The following is a 19972-nucleotide window of genomic DNA, read 5'->3' on the forward strand; positions in this document are numbered from 1 at the left end:
CAGTGTGATGCTGCCTATTTACCTAGTTGACGTTTACACCTTGCTTTTTTCCTTGTTACCTAGTTGACGTTTACACCTTGCTTTTTTCCTTGTTACCTAGTTGACGTTTACACCTTGCTTTTTTCCTTGAGGAATCGAACTTTCTGTGACCTTCATTGAACTTCAATAGATTTTTTCTCCTGTATTTAGTGACTCATTTGTAACTTTCATCCTTACTTCTCAAGCTTTGAAACCCATTTTCTCTTACTTCTCAGACTCTGACATTTATATCAGGAGCATTGCATAAATATACTCCTGCTCAAAGTCTTCAGAGCCTTGCAAATTCAGGAGTGGGATCTTGCCATGCCTTGTGAGTTTTCTGTAGGCTCCTTACACTTTTGAAGAAATGCAGGTCTATTTTACCCTTTCTCAGACTGGCCATTTTATATGGGCATCAGCACTCCATTGCCTCTCTGCCATGGTTGATATGGCATACCAGGGGATTTTCTTCAGATAGTTAAGCAGAAATTGGATGTTACTGAATCTGTATCTTTGATGCACATTGGATGTCTATCTTTTCATAGCCCAACAATGTAAACAATGACAATAAAATGCTCAGCTGAACCCGAGAAACTGAATATATTGTCTCTATTAGCTTTCTACATCTGTGCCTCTTTTCCTCTTTTCATGACAGATTCTTCTGGGTTTCCTTTCTTTCTTCTTTCAGCATCAGTTTATCTCACTAAACCCAGTTCTAGCTTTTACTGTAGTAGTAACAACTAAAGACAGCAGGACTCTAGAAACAGGAAAGGAAAGCCAATTACTTTCAAATATTAATTAAAGCAAAACAATCAAGCAAATGAACAAACTAACTGAAAACTGAAGAAGGCACATTGAGTGTTTAACTAGTGTGAGAAGAATATCATGGACAGGATAACAAAATCTCTATCAAAGGCAACAACCCACACTCTGACTGCTCTAACAAAGAACAAAGAAAGGCCAGAAAATGCTGCAGTTGCCACTTACAACATAAATGATTTTTGTGAGAATGTGATTATTTTATAATATTAGAAATCAACAACTGAATAATTTGCAGCCTCTGGAAAAAATAATAACCCATGGAGGTGAAAATAATGTGTAATTTATCATCATCTGTTTCCTTTGTGATGCGAGAATCAACCTGAGAGTTTAGTGCATACAGGCAAGTGCTGTGCCACTGAGCACACACATATTCATCATCCAGGAATTTTAAAGATTTTTCCTGTATTAAATTTGAGTCAACTATACCTATATACAGACCTACCTAACCCTTGACCTGTCCACAATTTAGTATAAGAACAACTATGTAGGAAAAACAGCCTATACTATCAATCTGAATGGCCTTAGCACATCTTAGTTTAAAACATATTCCCATATGTCAGTTATTTAAAATATCCAGTGTTATTATTTTTCCATAAAATAGGTAATGGCATCTAAACTGAGAAATTTGTGGCACATATTTCTCCTGCACAAACAACAAGTAAACAAACTAAAAACTATGCAGACCACTTTGCTGAATATTGTTCGTGCAAAGTAACACTGGAATCAGTTGAAATTGAGGATGATCAATATAATAGAAACTAGTTCTTTAGTATAGTAACAATACCACTTCTTTGAAATTTGAAAGAGTTCAGTATATTATTGCCTATATGTGAAACCTATTCAAATATTGTAATATGGATTATCATTGATGAATTTTACTTATGCTAGATAATGAAGAGACAACAGTGTATCATGCTTGATCCAGAATCACAGATTTATAAAAAGCGCCTGAATTTGACAGGGATAGCATAAATATACATGAGAATGCTTAAGCAAGATTACAAGGATTAACTCTACCCCAATGAGTGAAGACATATAGAAGAACTTGGATGTTTCCCAATTTTAAATTGTTAGCATTTCTAATCAATCTGTAAACAATTAAATATTAGGAAAAAATGTGTTCAATTACAGATTCCAAACACAACTGAAAGGAAAGTGAACCAAAGTCTCTTGACCAAATCTTTTAAAATCTGAAATCTCAATAAATTTGGGTATTAAATCTGACCACTATTGGCTTATACAAATAAAATGCTAAAATTGCTTAAAATTAGGTTTTGGAATTAAACAAATATTCAATGAAAAATCTTCCCATATGAATCTTTTTTTTTTTTTTTTTTTTTTTTTTTTTTTTTTTTTTTTTTTGTCATCCTGGTTTCTCCACTGTAGAAGAATGCTCTAACTAAAGGTACTTTGCCAATTAGCAAATTCATGTTTTCAGGGTCATGACCCGCAACCTCTATACTAATTGGAACAAGTCCCCAAAAGCTGCTGTGCTCTGTGTATGCAGATAAACAATTTATTGTTCTTATAAAGCTGAGAAATGTATTTTGAATTTAGTAGACAACTTGTCAAAGGTATTTTTTTTCCATTTAATTTAATGATTTTTCCCCCAGAGGGCAACATACATACGTAGAAGGCTAAATAGTCATACATATAAGTAGGAGGATTTGTTTGAGAAATCTTAAGCATAGACAGAATCTGGCTAATTCCTTATTGTATGGCAGCCGCACTGTACCATTGTTCCACATTTTCCTTTAATCGTGCCTATGACAAGTCACTCATACTGCTTTCTTCAGTGTCACACATGATCATCATAGAGTTATCTATTCCTTTTGCCACTAATTCTGCCCCTCATTCTTTATGGTGTTCAAGTGTGATTTGCCTTCAGAAATCCAAACTCTTCCATCTAGGCCACGCATGGATGATGATGTAGTCCACCAGCTGGTGGTATCAGGGTATTGAAGAGGCAGCCAAGTAATAGTACATCAGTGGACAGATTATTTTTTTTTATGTTTGTTTGTTTTTTGTTGTTTGTTTTGGTTTTCAAGACAGGGTTTCTCTTTGTAGCCCCAGCTGTCCTGGGACTCACTTTGTAGATCAGGCTGGCCTCAAACTCACAGAGACCTCCCTGCCTTTCCCTCCCAAGTGCTGGGATTAAAGGTGTGCACCCCCATCACCTGGCAACAGATTCTTTAGGAATACATTGCATGGTAGACTGTATCTTATCTCACTTTTCCTTGTTCTTAAAGTGAAATAAGTGATAATACATTATAGAAGGAGTTCTATACTTGAACACAAAGAGAGAATAATATTGTAAATATTATTCATGCATAATGTTTCAGACACTAAACATGTAACTACTTTTGCTCTGCCAATTCTTATAATCAGTTTATACATATTTAGGCTTCACAAGTTTTCTATTAAAATGTTTAAATAATGTTTTTATTTATTTATTTCCTCATGATTTTGTACATTTTGTTTATATTCATTCTTCTCTACCAACTCTTCTGAGATCATCCCCACCTCGCTACTGATTCAATTTCTTTTTGTGTTCTCTCTCTCTCTCTCTCTCTCTCTCTCTCTCTCTCTCTCTCTCTTTCTCTCTCTCTCTCCCCCTCTCTCTCTCTCTCTCATACAAAACAAAGATACTCATAGAGTCTACTTGGTATTGACCAACACCACTCCTGGGTGTAGGGTTTGCCCTGGCATTGGTCAATATACCAGGGATGTCACTGACTTTTTCTCTTCCAGCAGCAATCAGATTCTCATAGATCCCTTGTATGAGTAGGACTTTGTGCCTCCAAAACCCCTCCTCTGTGTCAGCATTTTGTCTGGCTTGACTTTGTGCAAACCTTTTGAGCACTATTGTTTTGCATTTTTTAGGGTAGTCAAGAGCCTGAGACTGGATATACCAGGGCCCTAGAGGAAAATCAAATACTATCATTCTTCTAAAAACAAAAACATAGTAATAAATTGACTCCTAATGGCATTGTGCTATACCCACAGATCAGTGCCTTGTTCAGCCATCATCAGAGTAGCTTCTTATAGTAGATGGGAACTAACCCAGAAACCCACAACTGGGCATTCTGCGGGGACTGAGAGACTTTGGAGCATTTAGACTTAAATGGAATGTCTTCATCAAACCCACTGTGTATGGCTCAGGGAGCCATGTGGAAGAGAAGGCAGAAAGATTGTAAGAGGAAGCAGAAAGGTGAGAGATGACTCAACGGAAACAGTACTCTCCAGGCACAAAAGAACCAAGGCACGTAGGAACATACAGAGATTGTTCTGCTGCATTTTTAAAATCAAATTGTTTGCTTCAAAAATACTCTCACAAATAAAAGTACATCCTTCAGGCTCATTTAACCTTAGGAGTGTATAATGACAATGGATAATTTTTTTTTCACATACCAAGGTCAAATACACATGTCTAAGACATGCCTGGATTCTTTTCTCCATGAAGAATGGGATAGGATGAGATTATTGGAAAGCTATATCAAGCTTACTTAGGTATAGAGAAATCTTAGAATCTCAATATCTTATCTTTTTTATCTTTGAGTTGAAGACCTCTCCGTCTGCATTTAGGATGCATACAGTAAGGATGAAGTAACACACAGCAGAGTGTCAGTCCAGGTATGACTCAAGTCCTCACAATAATTTTTCCTAAATCTGAAAATCCAAGGAGAATGTTTAATAAAAATGTCAGTATGATGGACTTCTGCAGTAAACTAGATACTATAAAATTGATTTAAAAATACAATGGAGAGTTTTCTTTATGGTAATAGTTATGTTCCTTTGTAGTAGAACAGTGTATATTTGATTTCTTATGAAATGGTAAGTAACATTCACACTAAAAGTTCAATGCTTGCAGAAAAGAAATGTCAAGATAAAGGTGAAGGACCTTGGAGTTAAGATATAACAGCTGCATAGATGACACTGGACTTTACTAATCCCTTAATGTAACCCTACGTAATAAATACAGATTCGAAGAGCCAAGGTTAAAAGTAAGTCAATGACAGTATCTTATGATTGGGCAGAAAACATAACATACAGAAATTCAGCATTGATTTTGTTTCCTGATTCACAGAACCAAAGTATAGTCAAGACTATTTTGTCTTCATCTCAACATTCAGCGTAATGAAAGCTTAAAGTGAAAATTAAGGACTGAACAAAACAGTTTTTAATACATTCAAGAAAGGCAGTGTAAGATGAACACAGGCAACTTTCTATACTCAGAAATTTGATTTAGCTTGAAAGAGGGTTTATTTTATGAAAACTGACATTTCATACTTCATACATGTATGGACAAGGATAAACTCAATCTTCAGGGATGCATAACTCTGCAAAGGAATAATATTGCAGTATTATTATTTAATTTCAACTCAATAATCCACACAACTAATTTTGTCATAAGCTTAGACATTGATCCTTTTGCTTGAATCAGCTGTTGTGCTCAGTGCAGCCAGGAATGCTCAGACACTGCATGGAGCATGGCAAGTTTAACATGTGCCATAGCCAGGAATGCTTGGACAGAACACTGCACAGAGAGCATGGTGAGCATGCCCTATGCTAGCGTCATTGTTTTTATGGTTCACTTTTAACAAATGAACTTAAGTCACTGCCCCAGATTCTAATGAAAATTGATGCTCAATGGAAATGAAAGCTGAATTTCTCTCTACAACTATATTTGAAAGAGTTTTATTCTTATTTAAGTCACACATGTTTTGCTGGTAGGAATCAAATTGTCACAGTATCTACTCACTTAGCTCTTTCTCAACTTTTAATGCATAGCTTAGAAGTTCCAAGTTCATATTCTTTTGATTCTGGAAGGTGTCCTTGGGGAAGGGCTAAGGAAGGAGTCCTGACACTGCCCTCCAGTGATACCCCAGGGCTGATCAGTGAGTGCAGAATGTGTTCAGCAGTAACTTTATTACAACTACATGTAGAGGGGACCCTGTGGATTCTGCCCAGCTCCGACTGCAGGATGCTGATCTCAGTCTCAAGTGCTTAAGTGTTGCCAACTCATAGCTTTTTACTTTACTCCTTGAATTTCTTATCTTTTATTCTTATGTTGGGATCAAAACAACTAGAAATACATTGACTCTTAAGATACTACTTTTAAGGTTTGTCATGCATAACCAGAGAACAATTAATTTAATTACTTCCCATAAGAGCCTCATTTTTTTCTATAAACTCTATTGCATCCTTGGTGAACTATAAAATGTTTCAATTTGGCTGAGAAAAAAATCACTTATTCAGGTCATGCTGAACTCTGGGCCTTTTTCTTCTCATACCATGGGGTGTTTTGTGTCTTGGCCCTCTAGTCATTTGCTCATACACATACAAGGAATTAGGATTCTGACAACTGGGATAATGTGTAGATTCCTCTTCTGGAACAGCCAGTTTTTTCCATTCTTACATTCTCAATGTATAGGTCTTTTTAAATTCTCAGCAGTGATAGTGATGAATATAGAAGTTTTATTCTTTCTAATTTTTATCAATTCCAAGGAATTTATTAGTAGATGTGAGCTTTATTGACAGACTTCAATAGGTACACATTTCATCTGTAGAGTTAGGCAAATGTTTTGAATATGTATGTCTTGAATTTTGAAAAATATACATTGTTATCTAATAATTCTACAGCTGTGTATATATTTTCCTTGCCATTGCTAACAGCTACCTGGTGATAGATATTATCAAACAGTCACCACCATACTCTTTTAATGCTTCCACAGAAGGGAAGTCTTAAAATACTCCTGTAAGTGATGAAAAACTACAACCAAATACATTTAAATATATTTTCAAGATACAATGAAAGTAAGCAAAACTAAATTATGTATAATTTATTGGGTAATTGAATATCTAGTAAAGATTATATAACATTATAACAACTGTCTTTAAGGTTATACTGTATGAAGAAAACAGGAATATCTACCATGAAATAATATAGTTAGAGTAATGTATCTTTATTGTGAAAGAGAAAATTGATAGAATATTGTTTTAAATTTATCTTAGCTAAAACATTTTCTTAAACATTTCTACAATATACGTGACATTTTATTTGTTCTTTAACTTTATATAAATACAACACATATATGGGTTTATATGAGTCTGAGTTGGTGCCTCTATGTATTTGAGATCATATAACATGTATCATTCTACATTACCTCATTTCTTTCTAAAAGACTTAAAGCTTCATCTCCATAGAAGTGCTTAAGTCCAAGTTCTGTGACAGTCCTACTACATTACAGTTTTAAGAAACATCTTAACAAATAGATCCAGCGCGCTCATGACATTATTCTTTAGTTCACCTTCACTTTCAGTGCTGTGAACATGCATACACATTAGAGAGTTACATGTGTATTTGAGTGAATAGTGGAGATCACTCTATTTTTATTCACTTTATTTTTATGAGCTCTGACACCCTATCATTGCATTTACTTCCTAAGGGATACCTGTTACCAATGTTACTAACTATAAATATTCCTGATGGTAGAAATTCTGTATATAACACCATGTATAATGACCTAGAAGGAAACTGTTTTTTTTTATTTATTTAGGGAGAAATAATTTCGACTAATTTCAATAGTTTAATTAACACACACATTAATGAGGTTGAATTCTCTCTATTGCAAAGTGTTGTTCTTATTCTTAAAGATTTCAATGTTGCTCTAGAATTACCTGAGAAAGGGAGAGAAACACAGGTTTCTTTCTGTCTGGAAAATCCAGTATTCGTAAGATACAGACTAGTTTTTAATTGATAATAAAATAATACATAGATCATTTTCATTTTATTCTTGGCACTTTTGAAGCTAAATATTTAAGAGCCCATGAAGACTAATAGTCATGACCAAAATTGAACATCTAAATTCTAATCTTGAACTCAGAGCATAAATGCTCAAGGACTAAGCCACACTGCTAATGTGGTACTTAAACTTTCTATGAAGTATTGTATTATTATATTTACCTATTTTATAAAATATAGGGTGAATATATGGTGGGTTAAAAATGGACTTTTGCTTTTCAATTGCTTAGTTTGTGAATATGGATCCTATTCTTAGTTCTTCTGGGGATATTACAAGTAACCTGAGTATGGAACAGAAATTAAGCTGTCCTCAGCCTACTTTTTCTAAACAAGAGACAAAAAAATCAATAAGAACTCAACACTGTCTCATTTACTTCAGCATTATTGTCATTCTCACTTTTACAGCTGCCATGACATAAGATTTCAGGAGAAACTTCAGCTGCTTCAGTTATGTAATTTCTAGGAAAAAAACATTAAGATCACACTTCTCTGTTTACATCAAAAACATCCCTTACTGAAAGAAAACATCTGGAAAATCCTCTCTTGAATTTGCTTCGTCTTCACTCCATAAATGATGGGGTTGAGGGTAGGAGGTACCACCACATAGAGGTTAGCAAAGAGAATGTGCATGTGACGTGGTATGCTGTGGCCCCCAAAACGGTGAGCAAAAAAGGTAAAGAGAGAAGGTGTATAAAACAGAAGGATGACACAGACATGGGAGCCGCATGTACCCAGAGCCTTGAGTCGGGCATCTCGAGATGGAATTCTAAATACTGAATGAGGTATAAGGGTGTAAGAGATGATGATAAGCACAATGTCCAGGCCTATGGAAAATAAAGGTACAGTCATTCCATAGTAAATATTGACTTTGATGTTGTCACAGGCCAACCTGGCAATGCCCATGTGTTCACAGTATGAGTGCCGAATGATGTTTCTCCCACAGTAGGTGAGCTGATAAACAAGAAAGACCAGGGGGAAGCAGATGAAGAAGCTTCTAGTCACAGATGCAAGGCCCATTCTGCCGATGACTGATGGAGTTAGAATGGTGGTATACCTTAGTGGAAAGCAGATGGCCACATAACGGTCAAATGCCATAGCCAGCAGTATGGCAGACTCTGCCACAAACATAAAGTGGAGAAAAAACATCTGAGACACACAGCTAGCAAAAGAAATGCCTCCAGCTCGAAACCAGAAGATTGCAAGAACCTTTGGTGTGGTCACTGTAGATAGAATGATATCAGCCAAGGCCAACATAGAGAGGAAAAGGTACATTGGTTCATGAAGACTGTGATCAGTGAAGATCAGGAATATTAATAGGGTATTGCCTGCAAGGGCCACTATATACATTGAACAAATGGGGATAGAGAGCCAAATGTGTGCATATTCTAGTCCTGGGATCCCAATCATGGTGTACCAGATGTCTCTGAGATTGGTGTGATTTGAAGACATTGCCATCTCTTCTTTGTCCTCAGATACTGGAGCTTGGGACTGAAGAAAAATATAAATTACAAAAAATTATGGTTATTTTGATTAGATTATCATGAAATATCACTTTGTGAAACTTATACATTAGCAATGAATTGACATATATGATTCAGTAATTGCTAGCCAGGTACAGCTCATTAACAGGAAAATAAAAACTTATAAGGGTTTGACAAAAATGATGATTATAATGAATAGAAACAAGCTTTAAATGTTTAGAAACCATGCTAAACTTATATGTTTAAGATCAAACATACAAATCCATGAATGGGTAAAAGGTTTTGCATACCATAGCTGGTTTTGTTCAGTTGTTAATTTCTTGATTCTTAATCAAAATACTCTTTACTGAAGTTCCAGAATTGTAGTGGTTTGGATACTCCTTATTGTCTTCCTAGAAACACAGTACTACTGAGGTCCATGCTAACTGTCATCCCTGCACTCTAATGTAAACACTGCCATAAAGCTATTGTATTTTTCCTTATTCTAGCAATGCATTTTTAGAAAATAGTAGAAATAGATGAAATCTTTGCTTTGCACAGCCTTGTATTTACTAAGTGTAAAACTGGAACTATGTTCTTGTTTTACATGATCACAGTCCACATTTGTTTTAGCTTAAACAACACTATGCAGCATGAGCATTTCTTTAGAACTAGTTCAGTTTATGCTGTCCTCTTATTTTCTAAGTACTACTTTCCTTCTCCAATGTCCCACCTACACTGATTCTTTTTCTCCCATTAAATCTCCCAGATTGTGTTTAAATTTTAGTATTTTCTTCTTTATTTCTATTTCTGATGAAAGATGAAGAAGGGATTTTTGTGTTAGGTAAATCAGTCATGAAAGAAAGGCTATAAATTATCTTGACATAAGCCATCTATAAAAAGTAGTAATATCATTAACCAATATAAGAAGTGAAGTGAGAATTTCAGAAATTATAAAGATAAACATAAATGTATTTTTATTGAGAAAAAACAGAGAAATATTTTGTTTCTAAAAAGAACTAAGTGGATGAATTCGGAAGGCTGTTTTAAACATTCATGATGCCCTGGAAAGAGAACCCTCCCTTAACTATATTTACCTCTGGCTTCCCTGATGCCATCACTATTGTGCTTTCCTAATATATTCTCATGGTTCTACCTTGTAGTGTTTCTGCTCTTACTTTTGTTATTACATTGCTATCATCATCATTGCCATCATAATCTATCATTATTAGATTTATCTTTCAAATTATTGTATTAAAAATAAAATGAGAGGAAAATATTAAACCATGGCCAGTGTTTATAAAACTTTCAAAGGATTAATAATGGTCAAGTTCCAACACTGCAAAGTGTTGGAAATGTTGTATACATGACAATAAGTCATCATGACTGGTGGTAGTGAGAAGATAATCATTTAAATAAAGAAAAATATAGCATGAAGGATTGAAGATTATTGGGAACTTTTCTTTTAAATGCAAAAGAGATGAAGCTCTCAGATTGGTCTATGTCAGAAGAATTAGGAGATGAAGCATTTAAAGGAAGGATCTTAACAGACTTTTTTTTAATTAAAAGTATACCGTTATGAAAAACAGTTCAATAAATGTGGGTAACCTGCTTCCTTAACTGAAACAAAATGAAACACAGGGAACTGGTTAAGTTGCATGTACGAGATTTTTGGAAATACTACATTTGAAACATCTTTGTAATAAAATAAAAATCAGTATTTATTTGTTCTAATCCTCACATGAAAAATAGCTGAAAATTGTCCACTACAATTTCCAGCTATACTGCTTTTGGGCACTTACTCAATGGATTCTGCATCTTATTAGAGATATTTGTTCATCCATGTTCATTGCTGCTCTATTCATAATAGCCAGATTACAAATAGTCTAGATGTCCATCAACTGATAAACGGATAATGAAAATGTACTATATTTACATAGTGGTATATTATTATTCAGCTGCTTAGAAAAATGAAATTTCCAAGTAAATGGATAAAGCTAGAATCAATTATCCTGAGAGACATAACTCAGACTGCAAAAGACAAACAATGCATGCTTTCTCTTATATGTGAATATTATCTTTTTAAATCTTTAGATATGTGTGTCTCATTAGAATAACAGAGAGTTTAGATCATTAGTAAGGGATGAGGGGGTAGGAGGGAATCTTCCATGGAAGGGAAAATACAACAATGTCCTCTTTATAACAAAGAAACTACATTAGGAGAATTAAATAGAGAGGAGGATGTCAGTACAGGGTAAAAGAGAGAATATGGGGAGAGACAACTGACACTAAAGGCATCTAGAAAAGATATAGTCATATTACTGTAGAGACTTCCTAAAATACATACATATATGAAAGAAATTTAAACAAAATCATCATATAATGGGGTAGACAGTGCCCCAACTAGACATCTTATGACACCAAGTAAGACTCCAGTGACAGAATGGGCTACATCTTATTGATCTATTGCCAAAGAGGTCCTATAAACTAAACCCCTAACTCTCACAGGCTATTACCAAGGCTGTTGATTACCCTCTATAACCTAACAGCAATATCCTTTTGCTGAAAACACACTCACTTATGTCATCTAACATAGAGAAATTAAGCTGGTGTCCAGATGGAAGCATCACCCCTACTGATTAGTTTTCATGCTACTGAGGATACTATGCATGCTACTATAGTATAAAGCTAATCATGAATAGCACCCAACTAGAATATCCTATGACCAACAACAGTGACCTGCCTGAAAGACATACTGGTGTGATAGTGGCACACATGTTATGGGAGTAACCAAACATAATTGATTGGATTAAGGCACACTCCATGAGATGGAACCCATATCTGACATTTTTTAAGTATCCAAGAAATTGAGACTAGGTAGGTTATGGACCCTAGGGGAAAATGTACTGCTATTATTCTGTTAAAGTAATACAGAAATAAAATGACTCTTAATGACATGTTGCTATATCCGTAGATCAGTACATCAGAAAAGCTTCTTCTTTCAGTTGATGATAATTAACACAGAGACCCACAACTGAACAATGTTCTGAGAATAAGAAACTTTGAGTACTCAGGCCTAAATAGTATGTCTTTATAAAACTGTCCCTTCAAGGCTCATGCGTCTATGAAGAAGAGAAGTTGTAAATACTGTAAGAACTAGAGGTTGTGGATGACTCCAAGAAAACTGTATCTTCCAGATACAACAGGACTGATGACACATATGAACTCATGGAGACTATGATAAGATGCACAAACATGCATGGGTTCAAATCAGAGAAAATACCAGAACTTAGAAATGGACACAAAGTTCTAGGCATAACCAAGAAACTATTTGGCATTTATACCTGCTGTGAAGGTGGAAATCAGTTTTCTCCAAAAGAGTGACACTAGGTATGTCAACCATACTTTAGGGCAGGCCTTTTTCTAGAAGTTGGCCAACACAAAACAAACTACATGTATTTCTGGGTGTACTTTCAGTTTAGTTTAGTTTTGGACTTCATTTTCTTTAGGTGTGTGTGTTTTTTTTTTTTACCTTAATGTTTTTGTTTGATTTTCATTTTGTGTTTTGTTTTTGAGAGAGAGAGAGAGAGAGAGAGAGAGAGAGAGAGAGAACATGAATTTTGATGGATAGAGAAATGGAAAGGATCTAGGAATAGTTTGGGGAGGGTAAAGAATATGATAAAATATATCACATAAAAATTTTACATACATAAATAAAAACCAAATAATCCAATGATTCTAAAAGAGACCTAGTTGAGAAAAAAAGTGTTGTGTAGTACAAACAATTAGCCATTAGAAATGAGGGAACTGTGAGATGATAAAAAAGATAGGTTTTTTTTTTTCTGAAATAGTAACTTGGTATGTAACCAATAATCCAGGACCAACAACCAATCCAACAGATAGACAGAATTCTACCACAGAGAGAGCACAGTTATTAAGTAGAATAAGGATATGTTGGCAGATGGGCCAATGATTCTCCAAGATGGCAGCAATGCCAGAAGTCAAATGAAAAAGTGTCTTTGGTTAAGAAAACATTTTGCCCTATGAATTTGATACTGGTTAGGTAAGGGGTTCTGTACTCACTTCTGTTTACTCTCATGTATAGTCAAACCTCCTTCTTTAGAGCTTCAGCTCTTGTACCTCACTCTAGTAATTTCCTCATAAATGTTCTAGGAACCCTACATTTAAATGAATGTGTGTTAAAATGCTACAATGAAACTGTTATTGGGTTTGCAGGAGTGAATTGATCCTGGAGAGTATCTTAGATACTGTTAATAAAATTGGATGCTGATGTAATTAGCAGAGATAACATGGTTCTCAGAGTCCTTACTTCAGACTCTATTTCTCAACTCCAGTCATTTCATGCTGATCTGAGTGACATCAGGAATCCCTATGACTCTATGGTAATTTACATCACTTCTCCTTCTCTCTAGGTTACTGCTTCACTCACTCAAGGTAACAGCCTACTGCAACTTTGAGAGGAAAGGTCATGGATAATCATAAGAAACTCATTTTATAAACCACTCACCCACCTCATAGTGAAAGCCACATCCATCTATCACTCTTGATCTTCTATTTTTTTAAGAATGAAATTGCACTTACATTTTCTCCCCCTATGTTATGTTATTGCTAATTACACTTCTATGCCAGTTGCTTTGATTTCATGTCATATTATATCTTTCCAACTATCATTACAATTCTATGCTGCTTTGAACCGAATATGATGTGCCAAAAACAAGTGAATAAAGGCAAAACAAATCAACACAATGAATAAAAACCATCATGAAAGTCTCTTAGAAATTCAGTTCTTCCTGTCTGGAGAATAAGGCTTTCTCACTTCACCAGAACTCCTTTTGTGCCTTTTGTTTTTATTTTTGATGAAGGGGGAAGATAACCCATTTATTTTTAAATTTCAAAAGAATCTGAAGTCTTAAATCAAGAAACTGAATGTAATAAATAAAATCAAAGTCTTGTAGAATCAGATACCTCTCTTTATTTACACCAAACCCAGACTATAATTGACTATGGTTGAAGTGAAAGACTCCCAATTTTTCTCTCTACATTTTCCCATTTTGGAAACAACTCATCATTACAGTCTTGGAGATCTTTCTGTTATGAATATTTTATGTTACAAAAAACCATATTTCAATGAAAATTTCATTTGATTTAAAGAACAGAGTCTGGCCAGGTGTTCCGTCATCACTACCTATACTAGATATCATTTCATGAGGGTGAGACATGATCCCATTCCTTACACTGGTGCAGCTAAAGGAACTTTCTTGAAGAAATGCCATAGCATGAGCAGGCATGACTGAAAAAAAAGTGCCATTTCTTTTCTTAGGTATCAGGAGTGTACTTAACTTGAAACTTGACACAAATAAGTCGTCATCAACTTTCTAATGTGATATTGTAGATGTGCTTACCTTTGTTTTAACTTAGCAACTGTTCTTTCTGATGCTATGTGAGATAGGCTGTTTTTCCTGGATTTAGGTACATGAACTCATTCAGACACAGGTTATATAGCACTGTCATTCCCAAGAAGCATGCCCTCAGTAGAATTGTGGTATCTAGGAAAATTACCATGGTCTTATGAACTCTGGATTCTTAATTAAGCCTAAATACCTAACCAATCATATAAAAACCAAAATCCAAACAAACAAAAACACAAAAAAGAAAGACTAAATGGTGGATTAGTTTCATAAAAAGACTGTTATTCAGATGTAGTCTTCAGGGATTAACACAAAAATCCTACCTGCACTAGCAAGCCACAATGTGACTATTATTACAGAATGACCTAGAAACAGGTTAATCTAAAGTATGTTCTTGTAATATTCATCGTGAATGAACAGAGGACAGCTAGTCAAGGATTATTATTTCCTAAGTATTTCTCACTTCTAGGACCTTTTAAAAATCTCACCTCTGATGTTTCTGCAAACTATTGTGTGTCTTGTAAGTTATAAAATATTTCAATCTGGTTGGGAAAACTCACTTATCTAGGTCTTATAGAACTGGACATTTTTCTTCTTAAATTGTGGAATGGTAATTTTCTTATACACATGCAAGGAATTGGTATCCTAAAAAACAGCACAATGTAGTGTAGATTCCTTTTTTTGAACAACTTTCCCTCTCTCATTCTTAGAATAGTTATTTGTCTTCTTAGATCTTCAGCAATGATACTGGTTGGCAGAGATTAGTGTTTCTAAAACTAACCAATTTCAAACTTTATTCCCAGCCTCTAAAAGGTAAAATCTAGGAAATGCTTTCATCCAGACACTTAGGAAAGTATTTCTTTAATTTATTTTTTCTATTCATTTTACATACCAACCACAGTTCCCCTTCCTGCTCCCCCCTCCACCTCCCCCAATCCACTCCCATCCACACCTCAGAAAGGGTAAGGCCTCCTATGGGGAGTCAACAAGGCCTGGCACATTCACTTGAGGCAGGACTAACTTCCTTGAGCCCCCCACCTGTATCAAGGCTGAGGAAGGCATCCCATCATATGGAATGGGTTTCAAAAAGCCAGCTAATGCACCAGGGATAGATCCTGGTCCCATTGTCAGGGGCTCCACAAACAGACCAGGCTACAAAACTGTCGCCTACTTGCAGAAGTCCTAGTTAGGCCCCATACTGGATCCCCAGCTGTCAGTCGAGAGTCCAGTAGTATTTTGGATGCATAAATCTTGAATTTTGAAAAAACAGTTGTTAAATAAGAATTAAGAATTCTGCAGAAATATATACATTTTCTTTTCTCATCATTGACAACAACCTCACACTAAATATGGTTCAAAGAGGCATTCTCTATTTTTCACAAAAATCAGCAGTCCTAAATTATCATCTTTTCAGTGAGGAACAATTCCAATTAAATAATTAAAACATAATTTTTGTATGCAAAAAACCCAGCAAATAAAAATCTTGAATGATTTATTAGGTGATTAGATATTTGACAAGAATGAGACTTATGACAATAAGTGTAGGTAAGATTCTAATATATGAAGGAAAACAACAGGAATATCTACAGACTAGTGGGATAAGGTAATGTTAACACTATGTATCTATTATGTGAAGGAGAGAATTTATAGAGCTTAAAGTATTAAACTTGTTTTTCACTAAAATATTCCCTTAAAAATTTTAAATTAGCAATGAAATTGTACATATTCTTCCCTATTTTATGTGAATAAGATAAACATTGTTTCAGATGGATATATACATTCCTACATATATCTTATTTTATCTCCATTTTCTTGTTTTTCTGGAAATAAAATGTTATTTTTATGTAATAAATATTATTTTTATGTTATTACACTACATAAAAATAACATTTTATTTCCTTGTGCATACTTAGCTGTAATTTATATTGTAATGGTTTTACTATGCTATAGTTGGATTGTATTTTAACAAATTCATCATGAACAATTATATTTTTAGTTCATGTTTATTTTCAATGCTGTGAACATGTACACATGGGCTAGTGAATTTGCTAATGTATTTATACAAGTGAATACATAAGACTTCTCTGTGTTCAATTACTTATCTTTTTTTAAATGTTCTCTAGTACCCCATCATACTTTATTTCTGATATATACTTGTTATTTTTACTACTAATTGTAATTATTACCTTATGAAAATTCTGAAGTTTACAGTGCCTTCACATAATAGCCAAGATGGATAGCTGCCACCTTCACATTTATTTACAGAGAAAATTAGGGATGTTCTATTTCAACTGTTGTAATTAATACATGTCCTAATGTGGTTAAGATCTCTCTTAGTCCTTGTCCTGTACATACAGTGAAGATTCTTAGCATTTGTGTGCTCCAGGATTATCTTCTGTGAAAGAATAAATGCAATAAAAGCAATTAAATTTCTAGGATTATCAGATTCATACTCATTTTTCAATTCATAATAATAATAGACAAAATTATTATTTTCATATTATACATGGCACTACTTTAGGAGTTTTCTGTAGGACATTCCTGTCTGTCTACCTATCTATCCATCTATCAGTGCAAATTGGAGATGTATGTGCAACAATGAAAGAAGACTACCTTTGACCAAAATCAGACATCTTTAATACAAAACTTGAACTTGGAACCCAAATGTTCAGTGACTGATCTAGGATGATAACTGCACAGGAATAATGTCTTGGACATATAGCACTCTTCACTTCCCAGTTTTAGAAAAATAGGCTGAAATGAAAAATTATATGAGTCTATCTCCACTTGTTTGGTTTATAAACAAAGGCCATGCCACTTATTTTCCTGTTTTATGTGTTAACATAAAATTGAAAGTTTTTGAACTATTATGAATATGTGTGTTGTAACAAAGATGAAAAATAGTACATAAAATAATTGTGTCCTTGTTCTAGTACTATTCTGAACAAAATATATGCTGAGTAGAATTCACTCTTGATTGCTCAAAATTGCCATGATGGCCTTCACTAATACTCTATTGATTTAATATTCCTGTTGTAACTTCAGATATTCCTGAGTTCTATAGTTCATGGGAAAATTATAAAGCACTGAACCAAGCTGCTTGGTTTATGTCAACAAAATGTCTTGCCTAAAGAAAAGACTTGGATAACCCTCTCCTGAATTTGCTTAGTCTTCACGCCATAAATGATAGGATTGACAGTAGGTGGTACTACCACATAGAGGTTAGCAAGGAGAATGTGCACATGCAGTGGTATACTGTGACCCCCAAAACGATGAGCAAAGAAAGAAAAAAAAGCTGGTGTGTAGAACAGGAGAATAACACAGACATGGGAGCCACATGTACCCAGAGCCTTGAGTCGGGCATCTCGAGAAGGAATTCTAAACACAGCACAAAGTATAAGGACATATGATACAATGATCAGTACCACATCTAGGCAGGTGGAAAACAGAGCCACTATCACCCCATAGTAAATGTTGACTTTGATACTGTCACAGGCCAACCTGGCAATGCCCATGTGTTCACAGTATGAGTGCCGAATGATGTTCCTCCCACAGTAGGTCAGCCGATAAACGAGGAAAATCAGGGGGAAGCAGATGAAGAAGCTTCTAGTCACAGATGCAATACCCATTTTGCTGATGACAGATGGGGTTAGAATATTGGTATATCTTAGTGGATAGCAGATGGCCACATAACGGTCAAATGCCATAGCCAGCAGTATGGCAGACTCTGCCACAAAGATAAAGTGGAGGAAAAACATCTGAGACACACAGCTGGCAAAGGACATGCCTCCAGCTTGGAACCAGAAGATTGCTAACATTTTTGGTGTTGTGACTGTGGACAGAAAGATATCAGCCAGGGCCAACATGGAGAGAAAAAGGTACATGGGTTCATGAAGGCTGCGTTCTGTGATAATCAGGAATAACAGCAGTGCATTGCCTGCAATGGCCACTATGTACATTGAACAGATAGGGATAGAGATCCATATGTGTGCATCTTCTAGTCCTGGGATCCCAATCATGGTGTACCAGATGTCTCTGAGATTGGTGTGATTTAAAGTGGTTGATAATGTTGTCATGTTTATTTTGCCCACTAGTTCTGAACCTGCCAAGGCAAAACAGCAACAACAAAACAAAAACAAAAACAAGAAGAAAGGATCATGGTTATTTTATTAGATTAAATGTGAACACTCACAGTTGGCTAAGATTATCTTATGAAAATGTTAATCTCTTGCAATTCAGGTATGTACAGACTTCCTTAACGCAAAGTAACCAAAGTTTTATAAAGATTTGTTAATTGAAAACATAACAATGTTAATTATAGTGGCAAACTTTAAGGTGGCTTGAAATTGAGACTACACCATTAAATGCCTTGTATTTACTTCTTTTGCTTCAGACCTAAGAGGCTTTGCCAGGCTTTGCCTATCATTGTTCATTTCCCATATTGTTCACTTATGATGTTCAAACACAATTCTCTTCTTCAAGTGCTAGAGATGTAGTGGTCAGACACCTGTTGTCTTTGGGGAGCTTATAGCTATTGAATAAATGTTAACCATTACCTATGTACTATTTTAATATAAAACTTTTAGTAAAAGAATTGCCTTTTTCTTACTTAAGTAGTTTATTTAACAAACTAAGAATATAAAAATGTGGGCAATCCACCCTAACTATCATCATAGAGCCTTCATCCAGTAACTGATGGAAACAGATGCAGAGAACCACAGTCAAGCACCAGGCTGAGCTCCAGGAGTCCAGTTGAACAAAGGGAAGAGGGATTCTGTAAGCAAGGGGGGGGTGGTGGTCAAGATCGTGGTGGGGAAATCTACAGAAACAACTGAATCAAGCTTGAGGGAACTTACAAACTAGACCAACAGCTATGGAGCCTGCATGGGACTGGACTAGGCCCTCTGCATATGGGAGACAGTTGTGTAGCTTGGTCTGTTTGAGGGGCCCCTGTCATTAGGATCAGGATCTATCCTTGGTGCATGAGCTGGCTTTTTGGAGCCCATTGCCTTTGGTGGAGCACCTTGCTCAGCCTTGATGGATGGAAGAGGAGCTTGGTCCTGCTTCACCTGAGTGTACCAGGCTTTGCTGACTCCTCATGGGAGGCCTTACATTTTTGGAAGAGAGGATGGGGGAGATGGATGGGAGGCTGAGGGGGAGCTGGAAGAGGGATGAGAGGGGGATCTGTGGTTGGTATATAAAATGAGTAAAATTTTCTTAAATAAATAAATGGGTAATCCTTGTTTTGAAGAATGCTATACTAGTTTTGCGTTTGATACTGAATCAATGCTGTTGTCTGGCAGGACTGCAGTGCACAACGCTACAATTGAACCAGGTACCTGACCTTTTGTCTTCTCTGGATCACATTGTGATCTACAAAGTTTATGCTTAAGAACTGCGCAACCAAGTTACAATAAAACCACACACAGAACACTCTC

The 19972-nt window shown here is 35.4% G+C and overlaps 2 protein-coding genes across 2 annotated transcripts; both read right to left on the minus strand.

Moving 5' to 3' along the window:
• Positions 1 to 8143: 8143 nt before the first annotated feature.
• LOC131901329 (olfactory receptor 52Z1P-like) lies at positions 8144 to 9100 on the minus strand. Its single transcript, XM_059252517.1, has one exon. The coding sequence runs from the start codon at positions 9098 to 9100 to the stop codon at positions 8144 to 8146; it is 957 nt and encodes a 318-aa protein (XP_059108500.1).
• An 8544-nt stretch (positions 9101 to 17644) lies between these two features.
• On the minus strand, positions 17645 to 18610 carry LOC131901340 (olfactory receptor 52Z1P-like). Its single transcript, XM_059252522.1, has one exon. The coding sequence runs from the start codon at positions 18608 to 18610 to the stop codon at positions 17645 to 17647; it is 966 nt and encodes a 321-aa protein (XP_059108505.1).
• Positions 18611 to 19972: the final 1362 nt, after the last annotated feature.

The sequence above is a fragment of the Peromyscus eremicus genome, chromosome 1 (genome assembly GCF_949786415.1).
Source record: "Peromyscus eremicus chromosome 1, PerEre_H2_v1, whole genome shotgun sequence".
Classification (NCBI taxonomy): Eukaryota; Metazoa; Chordata; class Mammalia; order Rodentia; family Cricetidae; genus Peromyscus; species Peromyscus eremicus.

What these genes read in the sequence shown, in the direction of transcription:
- LOC131901329 (XM_059252517.1), bottom strand. Translation starts at nt 9,100, where the DNA reads ATGGCAATGTCTTCAAATCACACCAATCTCAGAGACATCTGGTACACC.
- LOC131901340 (XM_059252522.1), bottom strand. Translation starts at nt 18,610, where the DNA reads ATGACAACATTATCAACCACTTTAAATCACACCAATCTCAGAGACATC.